Below are 20,735 nucleotides of genomic sequence, written 5' to 3' on the forward strand. Positions count from 1 at the left end.
GAAACATAATCCGGTATATTGTCATTTTCTATTTAGTTTTTAATTTGGTCCTCCTTTGTTTTGTTTTGTTTTATTTATTTATTTTTTTGGCTGTGCCTTGCTGCATGTGGGAGCCTAGTTCCCCAACAAGGGATCGAACCCTCGGGCCCTGCAATGGAAGGGCAGAGTCTTAGCCAGTGGACCACCAGGGAAGTCCCTGCTCCTACTTCTACAAGGTGATTATTGCAGAATTTGAAGATAAGAATGTTGTTTGACTCAATGAATAGAAGACTGCCATCTCAGTATGGAAAGAACTCTGAAGTAAATTATTCTTGATATTTGAAAACATCTTAACATGTTTAAAGGTTTCAGTGAACAGAAAATTAAATTCTGAATTTGAGTTTTCTTAAAGAATTGAGGTTTCCCTAAATTTAGTTACAAAACGGAAGTCACTCTTGCTTTAAACCATCAAATTTTACTTGAAAAACTATGTCAGCTGTAACATGGTTGTAAGCCATGTCTGTTTCTTCATTATCTCCAGTCCAAAAGGTCTTTTAACTAAGCATTGGCAGAGAAGTCTGGATCCATTTCTGATCTGTTAGTAGGGCATCTTTTTTCAGCTGCCTCCATATCAGGCCAACAGTAGCTGAGGGAGGATTAGTAATTGGATATGTAGCCCTTCACATGTAGGTCATTAAACTCAGGCTGGCCATAGTGATGTGCCAGAACTTTCAACAGCTGTTCAGTTGCCCCTCAGGGATCTGTTTTATGAATAATCATATATTTTTTTCAGCGTGAATACCTGATATCCTTAGATATTTAAAACAAAAATTTTAAGTTACTTTAAAAACCCTCATATTTTAACAGTGGGGTCAATGTTTTCTTTTGAGATAGCCATTTAACTTTATAATCATAGGGTGCGAAATTTAAAATGATTCTAGTATCAATCCAAACCAAGCACCAGCAAAAAATGGACAATTTAACCAAAGATATAGAAAGCATTCAGAAAATATAGGAAGGTAAAAATCATAATATGAAATAATCTTATTTTCATTGATTTGTAAAATTCGTGTTTAATTTGATATATTCATTGAGTTCCATTTTTTTTGTTTGTTTTAGTACTGTTGATACAAAGATAACTAAATAATGATCTCTGTTCTTGAGGAATCCCTAGTCTAGTGGGAGAGCCAGTGTTACATATCATACAACATATAATGTACTTGAGATGCCTGTACATGGAAAGGAGCAACTAAATGTTCCTGGAGGTGGGGGACTTAGTTTCAGAAATTGAATAATTTGCTCCATCTTGGAAAGTAAATAGGAGTTTTCCAGAGATCAAGAAGGGAAAATTCATATACTGGGAAATTAAATTAAATATTGGGAATAGTGAAAGCAAAGACATGTCATAGTTTGGTACATGACTGATAAGCTGTGGGTAGGATGAGAAAGAAAGAGGAAAGAATAACCCTAAGAGTTTTTCTAATTTGGACAACTGTAGGAATGTAGTTCTGTTAACTGGGTCATTTGGAGAATAGTGGAAGAAAATTAGGTTTTGGAAAAATTAGTTTGGTTTTGAATATGTGGGTTCTGGGGAGAGTGCAGAACATCTAGGAAGAAACAGATCTAGAAATTATCAGCACATATTTAGTACTTTAAGCCAACACAAGAGGTTGAGATCAGAGATGCTAGACCATGGGTTACAAACCTATCATATCAATTAGGACTAGAAGGTAAATGAGGGGAGCTATCTAGGAGAACAGTGTCACAAACCTGAGAGCATATTCTCTGTTTAATCAGGGTACAAGTTCCAAGTAAGCCTAATGACATCAGATCTCAATTTTTTTAACAGCAGCCAGAAATCTGGATTTTTACGTGAAATCTGATTTTTAAGTGTTGGCAACTATTTTGTTTGTTTTTAAGTACGGAGCAGGCTAAACAAAACATGTCTTGGACCACAATCAGACAATTGGCAGCCAGTTTGTTAAATTGGACTGTAGATTGTAGTACAGATAAAAACAGAATTTTAGGACACAAAAATGTGGTAATAAATAAAATATGAGATCCTCTAAGATGCTTGGCCTGAAAACATAGGGCAGTCATCACAAGTTATTTTAAGCCGAGTTCTGATGTTTTATTAAGTCTGAGAGTACTCTTCAGCAGGTTGGGGAGGTCTGGAAATAGAGTTACACTTGTGGGTAATTAATCTGAGGCTAAGAAAGCCAAAAAGAACCTAATTTCTTTTAAATGATGTGAAAGGTATCTAAAATCAACCTATCATCTATAATCATTTCAACTTGTATTTGGATTGCCTTCAAAAATATAGAAAAAGTTTTTTAAAATGTTTTAAAAAATGCCTTATTCCCCCCTCTTAAGTTATTGAAGACTCTAGGAAGATGACTATGGAGACAGTGTAGTCTGAATCTCCTTATAAAACAGGTAGAACATCTAGGATAGCAAAATGACGTTAATTACAAGAACAAATCATGGCTACAACAAGAAAGAGTCCTTATAAAGCTCAAACTATGAACAGGTGGGAGCAAACCACCAACTTAGTATCAGCATCTGTGTAAGAGGAAATAGTGGGAGGACAACAGAGCAGCTGAAGGCCATGAGAATGGGAGGACTTCAAACTGCCAACAGGTATTCACTGAAAAGCAAGGGAGATCGATGTGAGATTAGCAGTAAAACTGACAGACTCTAATTTCAGAGTGAATACAAAAGTATGAACAGGAAGGTCTGGAAGTGCTTGTGGGGTGTGAGGGTCCAAGAACTCTCAAAACCTAATGAACCTGAAAAAAAGCCCAACACTAAGAAGAAACTTCTGGGAGTAGAATCCAAATTGAACAGGACAGGGACAACAGAGGCAAAGAAAAAAGGTCCAGATAAAAGTGGGAGAAAAGAAGAGGAGACGGAGCTAAGAAATGACCAGGATATGTAGGTGTCATTTTATGAAACCATCAGAAAATGAAGCTCTGGAAGCTAGAAAAGCTATTCTAACCACTTCTGTCTCTTACACGTATAGAATAACTTATTTAGCCTAAAAACATGCCATGAAAAGAATCGTAATTGAATCCTATTTAAAGCTGTTATAATAAAAAAGAGAATATGAAGCAGAAAAAAAGATGAAAACTCTAAACCAATATTTCAAAATGAGAAATTTTTTAAATGCTAGGAGATAGAACAACATAAAACAGAAAAACTCAGAAATAAAGTGACTGGAAAAAAGACTTGGATAGCAGTAACAAATCAGAAAAGAATATGAAATATAAAAAGTACACATATATATTTAACATCATACTGGAAGTGTGAGCTAGTGCAATAAGAAGAAAAGGAAATAAAAGGAAGAAGTAAAACTGTTCTCAGGTGACATGATTGTCTATGAAAAACATCCCCCCAAAATCAACCAAAAAACCCCTCATGGAATTAATAAGTGATTATAGCAAGGTCACAGGTGACAAGGTTAACATACAAAAGTCAATTGATTTCCTATCTACTAGCAACGAACAATTGGAACTTAAAATTCAAGAAAACATTAGCAACAAAAAGAAAGGTATAAGTCTAACAAAATATGTACAGTATCTATATGAGTGAAACTACAAAACTCTGATGAAGGAAATAAAGATCTAAATAAATAAAAGATACTCTGTGTTCATGGATTAAAAGACTCAATATTGTATGGACAAGCACACTTTGTGCTCAGATCTTGGTTTCTAATACCATTCTTCAGTAAAAGGAGCCACTTGGAGAAAGGGCTGATTCTAGGATTGGGGTGAAAACATACAAGATGAGCCTGGAGCATCTTGTAGTGCCAGAAATGAAGGAAATGCTTAAACAGACACACACACACGGATGGGGGATGTCAAAGGAACACAGGAGCCAACTGAAAGAGCTCCCGATGGCTAAAGCTGGAAAAATTGTAAATTTAAAAGTAGTATTAGATTATAACCCCAAATATAAAATAAATAGTCATGTGCTTATACAGCTATAAATGATAAATAAATGGGGGAGAAGAGACAAACCTCTCATGCAGAGAAATTCCAAATAATTTATATAGATGCTCCACCTTCAAGGAGGAGCAACATAATTCCCTACTCCGTAAGTATGGGCTGCTCCTAGTACTTTCTTCCAAAGAGTACAGTATGGAAAAGAAGGTAAAAAAACAGTAAGCTTACAGTGGAGAAACCTGACGACACTTGTGAGCCAGGTGATCAAGGTCAACATCAACAATGATAAATCACATTGATAGTATGTACTTTTGATATAGTGTGATGAAAATGGGACCTCTGGGGTCTTCCTCCAAACCTACAAGCCCGCTCAAATCATGAGAAAAGCATTCCACAAACTCCAATAAAGGAGCATACTGCAAAACACCTGACCTGATCCTGCAGAACACTTCGAAGCTGTCAATGTCATCAAAAATGAGGAAAATCTTTATATGTGGAATCTTAAAAAAAGGAGTACAAATGAACTTATCTACAAAACAGGAATAGAGTTGCAGATATAGAAAACAAACTTATGGTTATCAGGGGGTAAGGGGCAGGGAGGGATAAACTGGAAGATTGGGATTGACATATACACACTACTATATATAAAATAGATAACCAATAAGGGCCTACTGTATAGCACAGGGAACTCTACTCAGTACTCTGTAATAGCCTATATGGGAAAAGAATCTAAAAAAGAGTGGATATATGTATGTGTATAACAGATTCACTTTGCTGTACACCTGAAATTAAGACAACATTGTATATCAACTATACTCCAATAAAAAAAAATTTTTTTAAATGAGGGAAATCAGAGAAACTGTCATGACAACTAATTTTAATGTAACCTGGGTGGGATCTTGGAACAGGAAAAAAAAAGCATTAGATTAAAACTAAGGAAATCTAAATAAAGTAAGGATTTTAGTTAATATGTGAATTATTAATAAATATACCACACTAATGTAAGATATTAATAATGAGGACAACTGGGTGCAGTCTATATGGGAAACCTCTGGAATGTCTTAGTAAATAAAACGATTCTGATCAAAATTTAAGTTTGTTTTCTTTACAGTAGTTCATTGAAAGAAAGCCATCAATTTTCTCCTTTAAATGCTAGAAATTCGGTTTTATGCTGCCAAAATTAGTGTAAAGTTAGACTCCTCTTAGGGTGACTATTATTGACCCATAAGGATTTTTTTGGTTGTTGTCAAATACATGTGTGTGGAGGGGTGGGAGGTGGAGGTAAAGTTTGGTTAATAACTCCATTATGGAAAATGACTATCCTTTTTGGAGAGTCTTAGATTCCAAACTTTTCAAACCTAAGTCTTGTTTACTCTTTCTAAGGAAAGGCACTTAGTGCATTTGTATTTTCTCAAAGTGAATTCTTAAACAATACCTTAAAAAATAGTATATGTATTCTGTAATTTTTGCCTTGGCATGAAAGAGAGCATCACATCATAAGAATACAGTCCCATAAATTGGGAGATTGGGATTGACATATACACATTATTATATATAAAATAGATAACTAATAAAGACCTACTGCATAGCACAGGGAACTCTATGCAATACTCTGTAATGACCTATATGGGAAAAGGATGTAAAAAAGAGTGGATATATGTGTATGTGTAACTGATTCACTTTGCTGTACACCTGAAACTAACACAACATTGTAAATCAACTACACTCCAATGAAAATTAACAAAAAACCAAACAAACAAATAAATTGAGAAAATATTAACTGACAAAAGGCAAAAAAAAAAAAAAAAATACTGCCCTCTCTCAGTATCCATGTGAGACTGGTTCCAGGACCCCCGCTGTTACCAAACTGCGGATGCTCAAGTCCCTTACAGTTTGCCCCTCCTGGGTATCCCCTGGTTCCGCATCTGCTGATACAGAAGGCTGACTGTATTCTTAACCTGCCAAAAATATTTTTTCAGGATTCCTTGAAAATGCTAACTCCCTCATTGAATTGAAAACACTATTAGACTTTATTATGACCGCTTAGGGATAACTTGAAGAGTCCCTCTAAGAATTTTTTTTTCATTAGTGTGCTTCTTTCTGGAACAGAGTAAAGTGTTGTTATGTTATAAAGACTTTTTTTTTGTCTATAGCTATCATACATTCTGACTTACTATATATAATAGGTTAATACCTTTCCTTCTAACCTTCAGTGGAGTGAAGTTCATTTATCTTCTAATCTAGGAAATGAGTTAACTCCTAACAACCTCTGATACTCAACAGAAACACTACTGTACTTTGGAATCAGTCAGCCGTCTTTATTTCATAGTCTCTTATTATTACTGCAAAATAGTAGTATAGCAAATATTCCACAGTGTCATGTACTTACCAACGGAATTTCATTGCAATAGCATTGTTTTAAAATCTGTTATTTGATTTTGACCTGGCTAGCACAGATCAATTTTTTCCCCTGGAACAATCTGTTCAGCCTGGAACATCTAACCACAGCAATCAAGTGCTCTTTTAGCCTCCGTACAAAAGTGTGATGAACCTTCTAAAAGAGAGCCCCAATTAATAATTCTATGTCATCCATAAGAAATCAATTTTTTCTACCTCCTATCTCTAATATTTTTTAAGGAGAATATTGGATCTAGGTCTCAAGGCTTGTTTTTCTATGGTCCCTAAATCATTTTACTAAATAAATCTGAATATCATTTTGCTAACATGTGAAATGATTGTTGTTAGGATATACTACAAAATGTTCAGTGCTTAGCATAGTGTATTGTACATAGTAATTGTTCCATAGATGGCAGCTCTTATTTTTGTGTTGTGCTGTGCTTCTGTCCTGCTTCACATGCCATGTAAATAGCTGATTTACTTATGATGAGATTTGGAGGTATCTCCCCCATATATTGTACAATGTTTGCTCTGCTTGATTAACAGAGCAACCGAGGAGAATGCCTCTCCTTTGGTACCCAGAATTCACTGAATATGAAGACTTTGACATTCTTATTTCATCTCTGTGAAACAATCTTAAGAAGTCTTTCAAATGTCTTTGTAAAAAGTTACAAGCAAAATATAAAAGGATGATGGTTTTTATTACCAAGAGAAGCAGCCATATTTGAACACCCTATGTTGAAATGACTACTTAATACAGTGACTCATAGGAGCTTTCTAGTGAAAAGCAAATGCTCAATGAAACAGATTTTGTTAGGCAATAGTGATATGCCTTTTACTGGTTGGATTCTGGTAAACACCTGACAACGAACAGTCCTTTACCCAGATCGACATGTATCATGCACCACATGGTCTAACCACAAACATGTAGCTGTGAGCCTCAAATGGAAATACAAAGTTCTCATAAGATTCAAACTAGTCCTTAATTTAAATAAATAAGTATGTAAAGTTTAAGTGACTATAGTGGCTTCATGTCACTATGTATGTAATGCAGAAATTGTGGGAATACATAGAAATCTATTCAAATGTAAAGCAATAAAGCACTTTTACATTATCTTGTATTTATAATACCTACTATTCATAAAAACATATTTCTTCAACAGTTATTTTTCTAAGAATAGCCTTTTCTATTTACCCCAGGATAACTTATTATATATAACTTTGAAGTGATTGTCATAACCAAATATTTTATTTTTGTATAGGTATTTTAGCCATGATTTATATATAAAACATGATAAGAAATGAAGTTCTAATCTCAATAGATGATAAAGACAAACAATTTTCACATTTCAGTTCTTTATACAAAAATATATTTCAAGAGGAAATACGCTTAACTGTGAGATTTTTAAATTTTAGATTTCATCTTGTGGCCCTGTCTATAAAGTTGACTGTCTTTTACCTGGGTTGTCTAGAAGATTTAAGCTTAAGGTTAGGATTCTAGAAAAGGGTTTGGAGAGAGATGAGGGTAGATTTAGGAACCTATTTTATGCTTAAACACGGCCATAAGTATTTTCAAGTTCATTCAAAAAAGCCCTCGCCAGCACTTTATTCCTTCCCTTGCCAAAATATCCCCACGTGCCCCCGCAAACCACCTCATTTTAGTAGGTTTTATTCATATCAGGTTTATCTTGCACAAGTTTACAAGGACAGAGTTGGTTTAGTTAGTGTGGCCTTAGCCATACTAGGGTATTCACTTTAACTCTAGAGAAGCATCGTAATTAATTTTCTGTAGCAAAAGTGTTAAGGGCTGGAATCCCCCCTCTGAGTTTCTTCTTAGAAATGGGATTCAGAAAGCACAGGGGACTCCATCCCACCAGTCTGGGGACTCAGACAAATGTTTCTTGTCATAGATATAGCTAGAGGTCTATTATGATAAACTCAGTTGCCTGCTAGTATGTTAATGGTAGACAATGCTGACTCACACATAAGGAGAACCATCTAGGTTTCAGAACTGAATGTTTTATCTAACATTATTTTGAAGTGATTGGTGGTGGTACAAGTTAAAATTTTAAAATTTAAATTCTGAAATTCAGAGTGATTTTTTAATAATAGCATACACATGGTATAAAAATATTCAGATGACCATACAAGACAATAAAATTCAAATTTATCTGAGTTTGCAAATCCTCACCACCGTCCCACATAAAGTGGTAAATGTGAAGACAGGCATTTAATGTTATAGGCATGATGATAATTATGTACTGAGCAGAAAAGTATCACCACCAGTTTTCCTTGAATGCCCCTCAGTACTTCTAAATTTGTAGGATGGTAGACTGGTTTAGTTTAGCTCTCAAAAGTGAAAATTTTCTTGATTTTTCTTATTGAGTAAAAAATAAATAAAAAGAGTGAGAGACTGAAAACTACAGCCCACCTAAGTTTAATCATTAATAGTGAGCCCTTCTGTGAACTTAGGTCCTGATTTCGGAGTTTGGAATCTGACCTTTCCCCCAAAGATAACCATTATTGTTGCAGGTTCTGAGGAGGGTCACTCCCTCGCTGCCACTGGAAGAGTCCACTTCTCAGTGACTCCTAGCTGGGAACTGGATGCATTAGAGGGTAGCTAGTCAATATGATTCTTCTTGCTGTGTTTTTTCTCTGCTTCATTTCCTCATATTCAGCTTCTGTTAAAGGTAAGTTTGTGTTGCTTTCTGCTAAACTTTAATTTTAATCGTTGAGGGAGAAAAGTGTGTGTGTGTGTGCGTGTGTGTGTAGTGAAAGAATTCCTAACTAAGCGATCTTCAAAACCATGTAACTTTGGAATGTTGGTGAAGGCATGACTGGGTTGGAATGAAAAGCAAATTCAAATTCCTACATAAAGAAAACAGAGGTTCCTTTTAGTTTCAGTCCCTCAGACTAGCATGCTTCTTGCTTCATTCTCTCATTCATGGTTTATTTTTTAAAAGGGAGAAAAAAGACGCCAACTATTGTTACCTGCTGCTGTTGGTCACTCAATGAATGCAGCTCCTTCATTTGAATTGTAAAAGTAGATTTTAAAAAACCAGTTCTTAAATTTCCTTCTAGTTGCCTAGCAATGTGGTATCAAGAAGAATTAGACCCAATGAAAAAGGCATTTGACTTGCCAAAGGATTATGAATGAAATGGTAAAGGCTGTGTTTAATTCCATTACCATTCAGAAGTGATAGGACTATCAGACTTGGTGAATTACAGAAAATAAAACTACATGACATAGATTTAAGAAGTAACACTTATCTTTGGAAAAATAGTGTTGCTCATTATAGTTTCTATTTTAAGACAAAATTGATTAAAAAACACATGAATTGATAACTTTCAGAGCAAACATTTTGAGTAATGATTTTAAAAAGCTGTATGAAATGTATGAATATGGAATCTTGTTTTAAATTAGCTAGTTTATGCATGCCTTGAATTTCTAGATGTTGCACCTGTAGAATCATCACTTTTGAGAATCTCTTAAGAGGACTCACTGTCAAAGCCAGTTGGCCTAAGAAAAAACTTAGCATGATAGGGTCCAATTTTAATAACTGTGTGCTCTTAGTAAGTGATAAAAAGTAATTCACCTGTAAACTTTTAAAAGCCTTTTGGGATAACTATGGCTTTTTTTGATAAGGTAAAGTTTGTCTCAAGAGTTTTTGCACAGAAAATTTCCACATGAGGAAAAGAGACAATCTTTGCTATTGGAGCAATAAAAGGGGCGGGGGTGGGGGTGGGGTTAAATTATTTCACCTAAGCAAATCACACTTTAGGTTCTTGAACTAAAGATAATATATTTTTTTTACCAGATTCTAAAATGTTCAGTATTTAAAGATACAGTCCTTACTTGGATGAAAAGAAATTTTAATGAGAAAAAAGTAAAGGTTTGTAAATCATATCTGACAGAGAATTGCTATATAGAGAGCTTACATTTTATTATCTGTCAAATAAACTGTTGAATATTGGAAATATGAATGATTCATACACCATGAGGTCAAACCAATACCGTGATTATTTTGAGAAAAATAATTGAGATATAGTAGTTATTGTGAGCTTCTCTTTTTTCCTCCCATCCTACAAACGAGAACATTGGATAACTTGATGTTTTCAAATACAAATGAGAACATTGGATAACTTGATGTTTTCAAATACATGCACTTATAAAGATTTAAACACACACACACAGAGCAATGACATACAGGGAAATATGACTTAGAACATAACAGATAGCTACAGTTTTTTGTGTGTAAGTTCAGTGGCAAATCCAGAATTTTAGAACCTGAAGCATATGCAATTTAGGCTCCATCTTTGAGAAAAAAATACCTACTTTTTTACAAAAATATCCTACTTTTGCAAATGTTACTGAAAAAAAGATATGGCATGTGTACACAACGCTAGGTTCCCCTTCCAAGATCTTGGAAGAAACCTGGGTAAGTGAGGGCTCCAATGCTTAAGCGTTATTAGCATCATGGTATAAGCTGCTTATGCCACATACCATGAATAAAAAGTACAGGACTTGACAGCTGTCTCTTACCCAGATGGGGTAACTTTTTGTTTTATAGTACCATGGTTTAATTATAGATTCCTTGCCCTTTGCAATGATTGACATTTAATAAGCGAACTACATGTGAAGAGTTTACTTTAAAATCAGGCCATTATAAATTTTGGGATGTTATGCATCACTTCAAAACTCATCTCAAATTTAATTCTCAGTGCAACTATTTAGCAAATCCCCAGATCTGGGTGGATGTTGAGAGAGGTTGGACCATTACGAGGATGGAGGAGGGGTTTAGAATTAGAATGGAAAAGGGTCTATTTAGAAGAGATATGCTGATATGCTGACTGAATGTTTGGAAGACTCAGGTTTCCCCTACTTTTTCTGAATCACATTTTGTAATGGTGGGTCCATTCTCAGTGCCTTCTTTGAGTTTTCTTTATAGTGATTTTCCTTTTGATAACCTGCCCATACACTTTCTATTTAATCTTGTTACCTTTAAACCTGAACTGTTCCTTCACTCCCAGTCTTTCTCTCAGTCCCTGGCCCTACCATGCTTTTCAGTTCATTCACAATTATCATCTTCCATATTTTCTCCCTTATCCTTCATCACTACTTGTTTACTTCCGGCCTTCTAGTCGTCTGTTGGATTCGTAAATCCCATTACCTATCTTCCTTATCACCAACGCAGGTCTCTTCAAGCCTCACCTTTATTAACTTATCTCTATTTTGTCTTTTTGCTTAAGTCAATGAACTATTATATTGATCTAAGTTTAATTAAAGAATATTTGAAGATATTTCTTAAAAAGTTCAAAATTAAGAGTTTTGTTCCTTTTACATGACTAAAAATTTCACTTGAAGGGGCACCTTGAAGAGGTACTGACTCCTTTTGGGGCTAAAATTGATTTCTTGTTTAATCTACCATCAGTTCCAGTTGCCATTCTGCATACTCTACAGAGCAACACCCTAAGACAGAAATTTAGTCACCAATATAAATGGGACATGCCCCCACTGCCCAGTATTGCCGGATCTCTGAATAACAGAAACAGAAATATCAATAATTATCAAAGAGGAAAGGATAAAAGGGACAACACTTCAGCACCGTCAGCACTTATTTAAACCATTTTAGGCTTTATCTCCTGTTGAAAGAGGTAGGAAAAAGTTCTAGGAGAACAAAACCCAGTCTTTCCTGTGCTTTATCACTCCCAAATCATAGTCAGGAACTGATATATGTTGTCGCTTTTCACATTCTTCTGACCAGTCAAGTAAAAGAAAAAAGAAAAGAACAACATGATAGTTTGGAAAGCTTTGGAATTAAAGAGAGGCTACTTTACTGCAAACTTTTCATAGCTATTTTAATCAGAAGACACCTTCAGGTAGTCCACAAAACTTGAATTTTAGCATATTCCAACATCAAATTCTGCATTATATCTGCTATGTTGGATTAAACGTGGAGTCAGCTTTTTTCAGCTGCCATATACTGCTTACCTTTCAGACTTGCTGTGAGGATTAGATAAGACAACATGTATTTCCTTTTTGCCCTACGTGGAATTTGATAAGTGTCATAAAAAGAAGGCCTCTTTGACCAAAATATCTTCCTGGTCGGAAAGCCAGTGTTTGACCCTGCAGCAGTGTCCCCAGTTAAAATGCAGAAGAGGTGGAGATCGGGGAGGCTAGAGGGAGTCCCAGACTTCATCTCCTGCAAGGTTTCTCCTGACTTTGTCTGCCTTCTGTATGTCATACCTGAGGTTCTGCCTGACTTCGTGTTTGGACACAGCCTGCTTTTGTGTACACACTTGGGAGGCCCCTCCTACACTTCCTTCTCCTGGCTTTTCTTGATTCCTATTAAACTCCTTATTCCCTTTCTTTGAAGGTTTGTCAGATCATGTATAACTTCACCACGCGAAACTCTCCAGTGGCTCCCCATCTCACTCAATCAAATTCTAAATCTATGCAAATGTCCCCCCAAGTCTCCCAGCCACCCATGGGTACCTATTTGACCTCATCTCCTTCTGCTATGTCTTTCACTTAGCCAATCCCAGCCTCTTTGGCCTCCTTGCTGTTTCTCCATTACACCTGCACGAACTCTCCTCAGGGCCTTTGAACTTGTTACTCCCTCTGTGGAGGGGCGGCGGGTGGGTAGGAATGCGGGGAAGGAGGGTAGGGGGATGCTCTTTCCACAGATATCCATGTGGCTAGCCTAAAGTATTTGCCCGGAATATTACCTTCTCACAAAGCTCTTTCCCTTAGCTTCCCAGTTCCCTTTCCTGTTTCATTTATCTTCATTAGCACTTCTAACATACTTTATAATTTGTTTATGTACTTGCTTTTTTAATCTCCCATCCCTTCCTCATTTAAAGGTAAACTCCACAAAGGTAGAAATTTTGTCTGCTTGTTAACTGGTATAGCCCCAGAGCCTAGAAAAGTGCCTACTACCCAGTAGGTGCTCAGTACATCCTTGGTGAATGAAAGAATGAATGAATGAATTCCCAGCTCACTCCCCAGGAATGGAAGAGTTCAACCTAAAGGTTTATATGTGTATAGTATAGGTAAGAGCATGGTCTCTAGATCCAGACAGGGTGTTAGAGGCTCCACCACTGATTTCCTGGGTGATCTGGGTAAATTGTATAATCTCTGTGTCCCTCAATTTCTTCATCTATAAAATCAGGCTAATAATAGTACCTACCCCATTAAGTTTTTGTGAAGATTAAATAAGTTAATGTGTATAAAACACTTAGAACAGTTTATTAGAGACAATGTATTTGACCTTTTTTTCCTCTGGACAGTAGGCGCCATAGTAGATGATAGAGACAGTAAATAGTAAAGACTTTTCAGAGGTTTTCTAATTTCTGGCTTTCCAAGTAATTTCACTTCCTTTCTCAGCTGCCTCACTTCTGTCCTAGTCATCTCAACCTCCTTTCCTGTCCCTCTCCCACGTGCATAAGTCCTGAGGGAAAAAAAGGTATGGTTCCCTATTATAGTTAACTAGGCAATGCTACCCTGTTAGCACTGAGGAAAAATGTATACTGAAATCGTTTTTTTACTATCTCCTGAGAGCTATGGATAGAAAACATACAAAGACTTTGTATGACCATAAACTGCAAGTCATCTCTGGGAAAGACTTGATCCTACTCTTTTACATTTCTTTGGGTTAAGATAAACTGACTTGGAGAGTATGTGAACTCCTCCATATATCAATTTTTTTTGGTCATAATACTGACTTGTATATTATTTGACATTAAATTGTCCCTGCCAGGTTAAAGCCTGTGCTAGGATTTTATGTAGGAAAACATTGTTTTATTCAGGAATAGCTAATTTAAATTTACATATGTGTAGCCTTGAAATGTACATTCATACTAAAAGTTTACTAATTAGATTAATAGGATAAATTACGTTAGAGGGTTATTCTTTAAATACTCAAAATATCCAGTGTAAGGGACTGCTTTCTAACTACTAAAATTACTTTGGCTTTGATCTGTTGTATTTAAATGGTATGTTAATAACAAATGTTTTTTATTAAATTATAAAGCAATCTCTGGCTGAATCTCTACTTGAAATCATATTCATTATACCTCAGTAAAGCTGGGGTGGGGGGCAGGGAAGAAATCATATTCATATAATTTAAAGCAATACAATGATACTTCTTTAAAAAATATAGTTCAACCAGGGCAATATTTAGATAATCTGATTACTGATTAAGAATACAAACTAAGGTTTTCTGAAATGGAAGCTTATTTCTTTGTTAGTTGTGGTTTTTGTTGTTGTTCAAGCCAATAATTTCAGCAGATGGAGAAGTAGAACCATGTTTCACTTAGCAAAAATTTACTTCCATTAGCAAACATAAGCTCCCACTGTGTACCACTGTGATAGATGGCACAGTCCCTGGCCTGATGGGTGCCTTAAAACTAAGACTTGACTTGTGTCACTATCTTTATGCAGGTCACACAACTGGTCTCTCATTAAATAATGACCGACTATACAAACTCACATACTCCACTGAAGTTTTTCTTGATCGGGGCAAAGGAAACCTCCAAGACAGCGTGGGCTACCGAATTTCATCCAACGTGGATGTTGTCTTACTGTGGAGGAGTCCTGATGGTGATGACGACCAACTGATCCAGATTATGGTGGGCATTTTCTACCAAAGAGATGCAAAGATTAGATGTCAGCAGTCTTTGAGAAGTGTACCATTCAACAGCACTTGTTTGTACTCCTGGTCATATAGTCATTGAATTTGTTATCCGTCACTAAAATAAGTAGAGGTACAATTTTGAAGTTTTTGCTAACCAAAAGTGATCTGATCTTTCCAAATTGTTGATGCAGGCAAACGAAGGTGTATACGGGTGAGTAACTGAAGTATGATGTCCAGTTCTACATGTCATATTAATAAGCACATTAAACTAGAATCCATTTGAAGTGTTCTGAAACTAAGGAGTCTAGAATCCATGTTATGTGTAAAGCAATCGAGACCACTCTAACTGAAGGAGGAGATAAATTGTGACCTTCCAATTTTTCTGAGTTCCTTGATCCAACAGGTAAAATTACCAATGAGGGAGTAAACCTATTCTACATTCTTCTTGAGGACAGAACAAGGTGCTCCCCTGAATGGCAGTGTTTGGTCAGTTATGATGCTTTAGATTTATGTGTTGACAAAGAGGTTCAAATTATATAGCCTCTGGGGCCTGTTCCAGTTTCAACATATGGTGAGCCCACACTTGCTTTTCAAGGACCTAAAGGCAATAGTTTCTCCAGTATAGTAAGTTCTCCTTCTACATGTCAGTGTGAAACAGGTACACAGCACCAAGATTTCCTTCATTGTCACTGATAAGTAGTTACTGATATACTTTATAATGAGGTGTCACTGCAATACGTTTATCAAGTGATCTTTGCTTCTTTGGTTGTCTCTAATAGCTGTGCGTGTTTTCCAAGTCGGATCAAAATTTTATCATCCACCTCACTAAGCCATTTCTCAATAGAACAGTATTTTGCAGAAAACATTCTGTACCTCTTTGTTCAGTAATCAGACTGTTCATTTTAATTTTGTATGTACAAATAAAGTACAGTGGGCAGGATTCCTTTCAAACAAATTGTACAGAAAGTGAAGAGAGCAGGCAGACAGCAGCAGTTCAAAATAAATGGAGAGTGACAATGACATAAAAGAGCTATCTTCTAGCCACAATTATTGTAGACCTGAAGTCAAAGATTTCTTTTTTTTTTTAATTTTTAAAAATTTTTATTGGAGTATAGTTGATTTACAATGTTGTATTAGTTTCAGGTGTACAGCAAAGTGAATCAGTTATACATATACATATATCTACTCTTTTTAAAAAAAATTTTTCCCATATAGGCCATTACAGAGTATTGAGTAGAGTTGAAGTCACAGATTTCCTTGATGTCAGTATTTTTACCTAATTCAAAAATCTAATTTTTAATACCTTCTCCATTCTTTTAAAGTTGATAGGTCCTACAAATCATGAATTGAGAATGACAGAAGAAATTATGACCAACCCCGTTTATTGCTTTACCATTTTACTTTCTAGGAGACTCTGATGGAAACAGACATAGGAAGTTTTTCTAATAGGTTTCTTTCCATGATTCCAGATAAAAGATGTAAATGTCGAAAATGTGAATCAACAGAGAGGAGAGAAGAGCATTTTCAAAGGAAAAAAGCCATCCCAAATCATAAGAAAGGAAAACTTGGAAGCTCTGCAAAGACCTGTGCTCCTTCACCTAGTCCATGGAAAGGTAAAAGTGATTTTTGGAGTTCCACATTGTTTTATCCAACTTCATATTTTTCTCTCCTTCAGTAGATATTATTTTAGGTGATCATGGTGTTGCTACTTTTATGGAAAATGGAATTTTTCAAGAACTAATAAACAGAAGTTGCAAATTAAGTGTTTCAGAAGTAAATCAAGGCATTGGATTCACTTATATTTCCTAGCCATTTATGTTCCCTATTTTTATGAAAAATCTTTATATAGGATCAAGTCTATGTTTATTGGTAAGAGGCATAATTAAAATGTACATTCCTTATTAAATTAGGAAGAATTCAAAAGATATTGTAACACAATAGGTCATCAGAGATGATTGGATAAATTCAGGAAAGTAGACAAATTATGAGAATGAAATGATCTAACTTAGATAAGTGATATTAACTTGTCATAAGAAATCAATAACTGGATTAAGTACAAAATTGAAGCTTTTGAAGGGGTATGTCATTTCTAAGATAGAGTTGAGTCTTTAGAAAAGCATTTAGATTATTTTATAGCTACAACTGAAAAGCATTTTATATGTTAAAGTAATGAATGAACACTATAATATACATTGGAAGTTTGCTTTGAAAATTCTGTAACTGTGCATCTCTTACGGTTTGAGTCTAGTCTATTAAAATGGTCTTAGTATGTTTGGAATTGAAAAGCAATTTTGATCTGTGAATTATCAAGCATTACATATGTGGGTTTATGAAAAGTATAGATGTTATACTGTCATGTATAAAAACATATTAGTGTAAGATGAAAGCTTACTTTTAGGAACTAAAGTAGAAAAACAGAAAGGGATCATTATAGTTAAAACTACAAATCTCTAAAATTTCTTTAGATCCAAAATTTCTAGATTCAAACTAAAAGTGAAAACAAATACTTTAAAATATATATTTCAGACATGAAATATTTTGCTATTCATGATGCTCATTTTTAATAAAGTACTAAAAAGGGACTCACAAGAAGGATTATTATATCATCACTCTCCTATAACCAAACATGAATCACCATTTCAAGAATCCTTCTCTTCCTTCTCCACTTGTTAGAATACTTACCATGCTTCAGGCTTTGCTTGCAGGCCCTTTCTTTTATAAAGTTCACACCCTTCTAGCCAGCTGGAAATAACCATCCCTCTTCAGAACCCTCTTAGCACTTTATAGCTCACTCATGCCCCTCATTACTTTCCTTTTGGTCATTTGTGTTCATTGCTAGATTATGGGTTTTGGTGGAGAAAATTGCTGTTCCTCTTTATATTCCAGCCCTTTTACTCCCTTCCTCCCCAAAGCACCCAGAACCAAGCCTTGCACTGACCAACTTGGTGTTCTGAAAGCCTTTCCCAAACCCCATACTCCCCTGAGCTTATTTCTATCCAAGCATTTATCACAGTGTGTTGTAATTCTCTCTTTACTTGTCTGCCATCCACATTCAGAGTAAGCTTCTCTTGGGTGGCAGTTGTGTCTTTATCTTGTATATTCAGCACCTTGTTCATAGTGGGAACTCAGTAAATGTTTGTAAATTAAAGGAATGAACAAATAAGGTTATATGGGGCTAAAATGAGTCAGACTGTGAGGAAGTCTGTGCCTATTGTTTGCTTAATAATAGCTAAAACATACTTAGTGCTTAATGCCTGCACTGACTGAAGGCATTACATGAATTCTCTCTTTTTCCTCATGACAGCCCTAGGAAGCAGGTGCTGCTTTTTCGTCCTCTTGTAATAGATGAGGAAACCAAAGTTAAGAGAAGTAAAGAAACTTGCCTAAGGTCACACAACTGGCAAGTGGTGGAGCTGGTATTTAAAACAGAGAGTCTGTGCCGGAAACCTCTATATTTTACTGTCTTTTCGAGCTGGAATGTATTTGGTGCAAAAAAAAAGTCTCTCTGGTTGCCTTGTGGTCTTCTTTTTATTCTTCACTGTATCTATAACTGACTTGATTTTCATATGGCACAACTTTATTAACAACATGAAATACTGTTATTTTCATCTCTGGCCTTCCAATGTGGCAAGATGCTTGATTTAGAAAATATTAATTGCATTTATAATCTTAACGACAAACCAATCATTTTATAGCCCCTTGGGTAGCGGTTGAGTACAAAGTCTTTCGTTACACATACAAAAGGACTCCGTGCCCTCCCTGTTCAAAGGCTGGGATGGAGCTGCCACATCATTATTTCAGTGACTCCAACGTGCCATTTCTACAGGAGCTATTACTTGTGATGATTTACTGTAGCTACAGGTCAAAGTACATTGTGGTATCTTTCAATTACACAATAAAGTACTTGTTGGAAAAAACATGACCCTGGAGACTAAGAAGCCACTTGGACTTTTTAGCCACATCACTGTCAGAAAGATCATTATTTAAACTATCACTTCATTTTACTATGAGAGAAATTGTGAAAGGGAAGACTGTACTGCTGTTTTCTCAAAGAGTATTTTCTATCCCAGGCTCAATTTAAGAAATTTCTGTGATTTCAAAGATACTCATCAGCATGTATTTTTGTCCTCCCGGAGCCCCCTGTTTTAAGCTCCCACATTTACATTGTAAAAGATATCTCATGGAAATACTTAGATGCATATTTATTGCACATATTTTTTTCCATGCCTACTTATCTCCCCTACTTAAATGTTTGGGCATGACTCTAGTTTTATCTACAAATCATAGATGAAGTCGGAAATATGACAGTTTTCTGGTTAAGACTGACATGCAAAAGATGCCTCAAGTTACAGTACTGGATGCTAATCCAATTAACTGGAATATTACCAGACTTCTATTTCTGCTTTTTGCTCAGTATTGATTACATTAATCATGTGGCTGCCAAGTCTGTCCCTTATTTTGTGTTGTTCCTAGACATTGATTTGCTCTCCGAATCTGGCAGTGTGGCTCCTGTACACACACGGAACCTCCCAAAGAAATGTGGCACCTTGAAAACCTTCTAATTCTTTATATATTTCTTCACTTGTCTGTTTTCCAATGTATCATTTCTTAGCTATGCTCTGTCTTAGATACATATGAAGGAGACATAGCTTCAGCTAAGTAGACCAGATAAAATGACTAATCTCTGTTTGCTGAGATCCTTTTTGTTTATTTTTGCTCTTTGACCAGTTAATGAAAATTTGCTTTCTCTTATTCTTAACGAATGTGTAAATTAAGGGAATGTATAGAAGTAATTTTTTCCTAAGGAAAAGAAATATGTATAATCCCTACTGATTCCAAGGGGAGATTGGCCCTCAAAATTATCCCAGAAGAGGCACTGAGTCTCCTTCCCCACAAACCCCCCCGACCATGTTTAGTTTCCTTGGGTTAAAGTCTTAGTTTGTGACTAGTCTACGATGCTGCCAGTCTCTGGAAGTTTTGGGGACTGTGAATTTAGATAAGAGTCCTGTGCTCTTGGATGTTCAGAGCTCATTTCAGAACTGAATGAAGTAATCAGCTTTATGGCCTGAATATAATAAAACTTACTTAGTTCCTGTTGTGAAATAATGAATTTAAGATTATGGTTGTGTCAGCCGTGTGGATTAAACTTCCAAGTTCTGATTTTTTATTTATTATTTTCTTAATTATCAAAACCCTACTCGATTCTAACAGTTTTGACATTTAGCTAATATGGATACCAGTGCTGTCTTCACTTTGGATCTCATTGCTCTGCACTAAAGGAAGAGAATTTAGGCCCCAAATGTAGCAGGCAGACAAAGGAAAAAGAGACTTGTCCACTTTTCTAGTTCTAGGGAAACAATAAAAGCTAATAGAAGGAATGAAAAAAATTTTTCTGTCTTACAGTTTACGTTGCTCAGCCTTCCAGGAAAAAAATCAGCATACCATTTTCTTAAGTATCTAGCAGTCAAGATCAGTAGAAGTAGGAGTAACACGAGAGCATTTAACCTTATGCATAGCCTAAAGATTAAATCTGAGACCTGGGTTTCCTGAAATTTTAGGTAAAACTTTATAAATAGTTCAGGCATATTTTGTAGCTTGGAAGCAAAGTGAGGATACTGATGATAGTACAAGCATTTTTCCCACTTAATGGCTCCTCTCACTTTCTGAAGTATTTAAGGCTCAGACCAAAAAAGTCACAGGCCTTAGGCATGTGTGTATTGCTACCAGTAAGCCCTTCTGACTGTGTATGGGCTCAAGCGATCCAGTTATAAAGCTCTAT

At 35.7% G+C, this 20,735-nt stretch overlaps 1 protein-coding gene across 1 annotated transcript in view; it reads left to right on the plus strand.

Annotated features, from left to right (window-relative positions):
• Positions 1–20,735, plus strand: part of MTTP (microsomal triglyceride transfer protein) — a 56,508-nt gene that overhangs the window by 798 nt on the left and 34,975 nt on the right. Inside the window, exons 2-5 of the mRNA XM_082462331.1 lie at positions 119–215; positions 8,853–9,010; positions 14,764–14,951; positions 16,426–16,569. Coding sequence (XP_082318457.1) covers positions 8,950–9,010; positions 14,764–14,951; positions 16,426–16,569 — 393 coding nt within the window. The 5' untranslated portion in view covers positions 119–215; positions 8,853–8,949. The remainder of the gene's footprint in view (positions 1–118; positions 216–8,852; positions 9,011–14,763; positions 14,952–16,425; positions 16,570–20,735) is intronic.

This window comes from Balaenoptera physalus, assembly GCF_965194825.1.
Source record: "Balaenoptera physalus genome assembly, chromosome: 5".
In the NCBI taxonomy this organism is placed as follows: domain Eukaryota; kingdom Metazoa; phylum Chordata; class Mammalia; order Artiodactyla; family Balaenopteridae; genus Balaenoptera; species Balaenoptera physalus.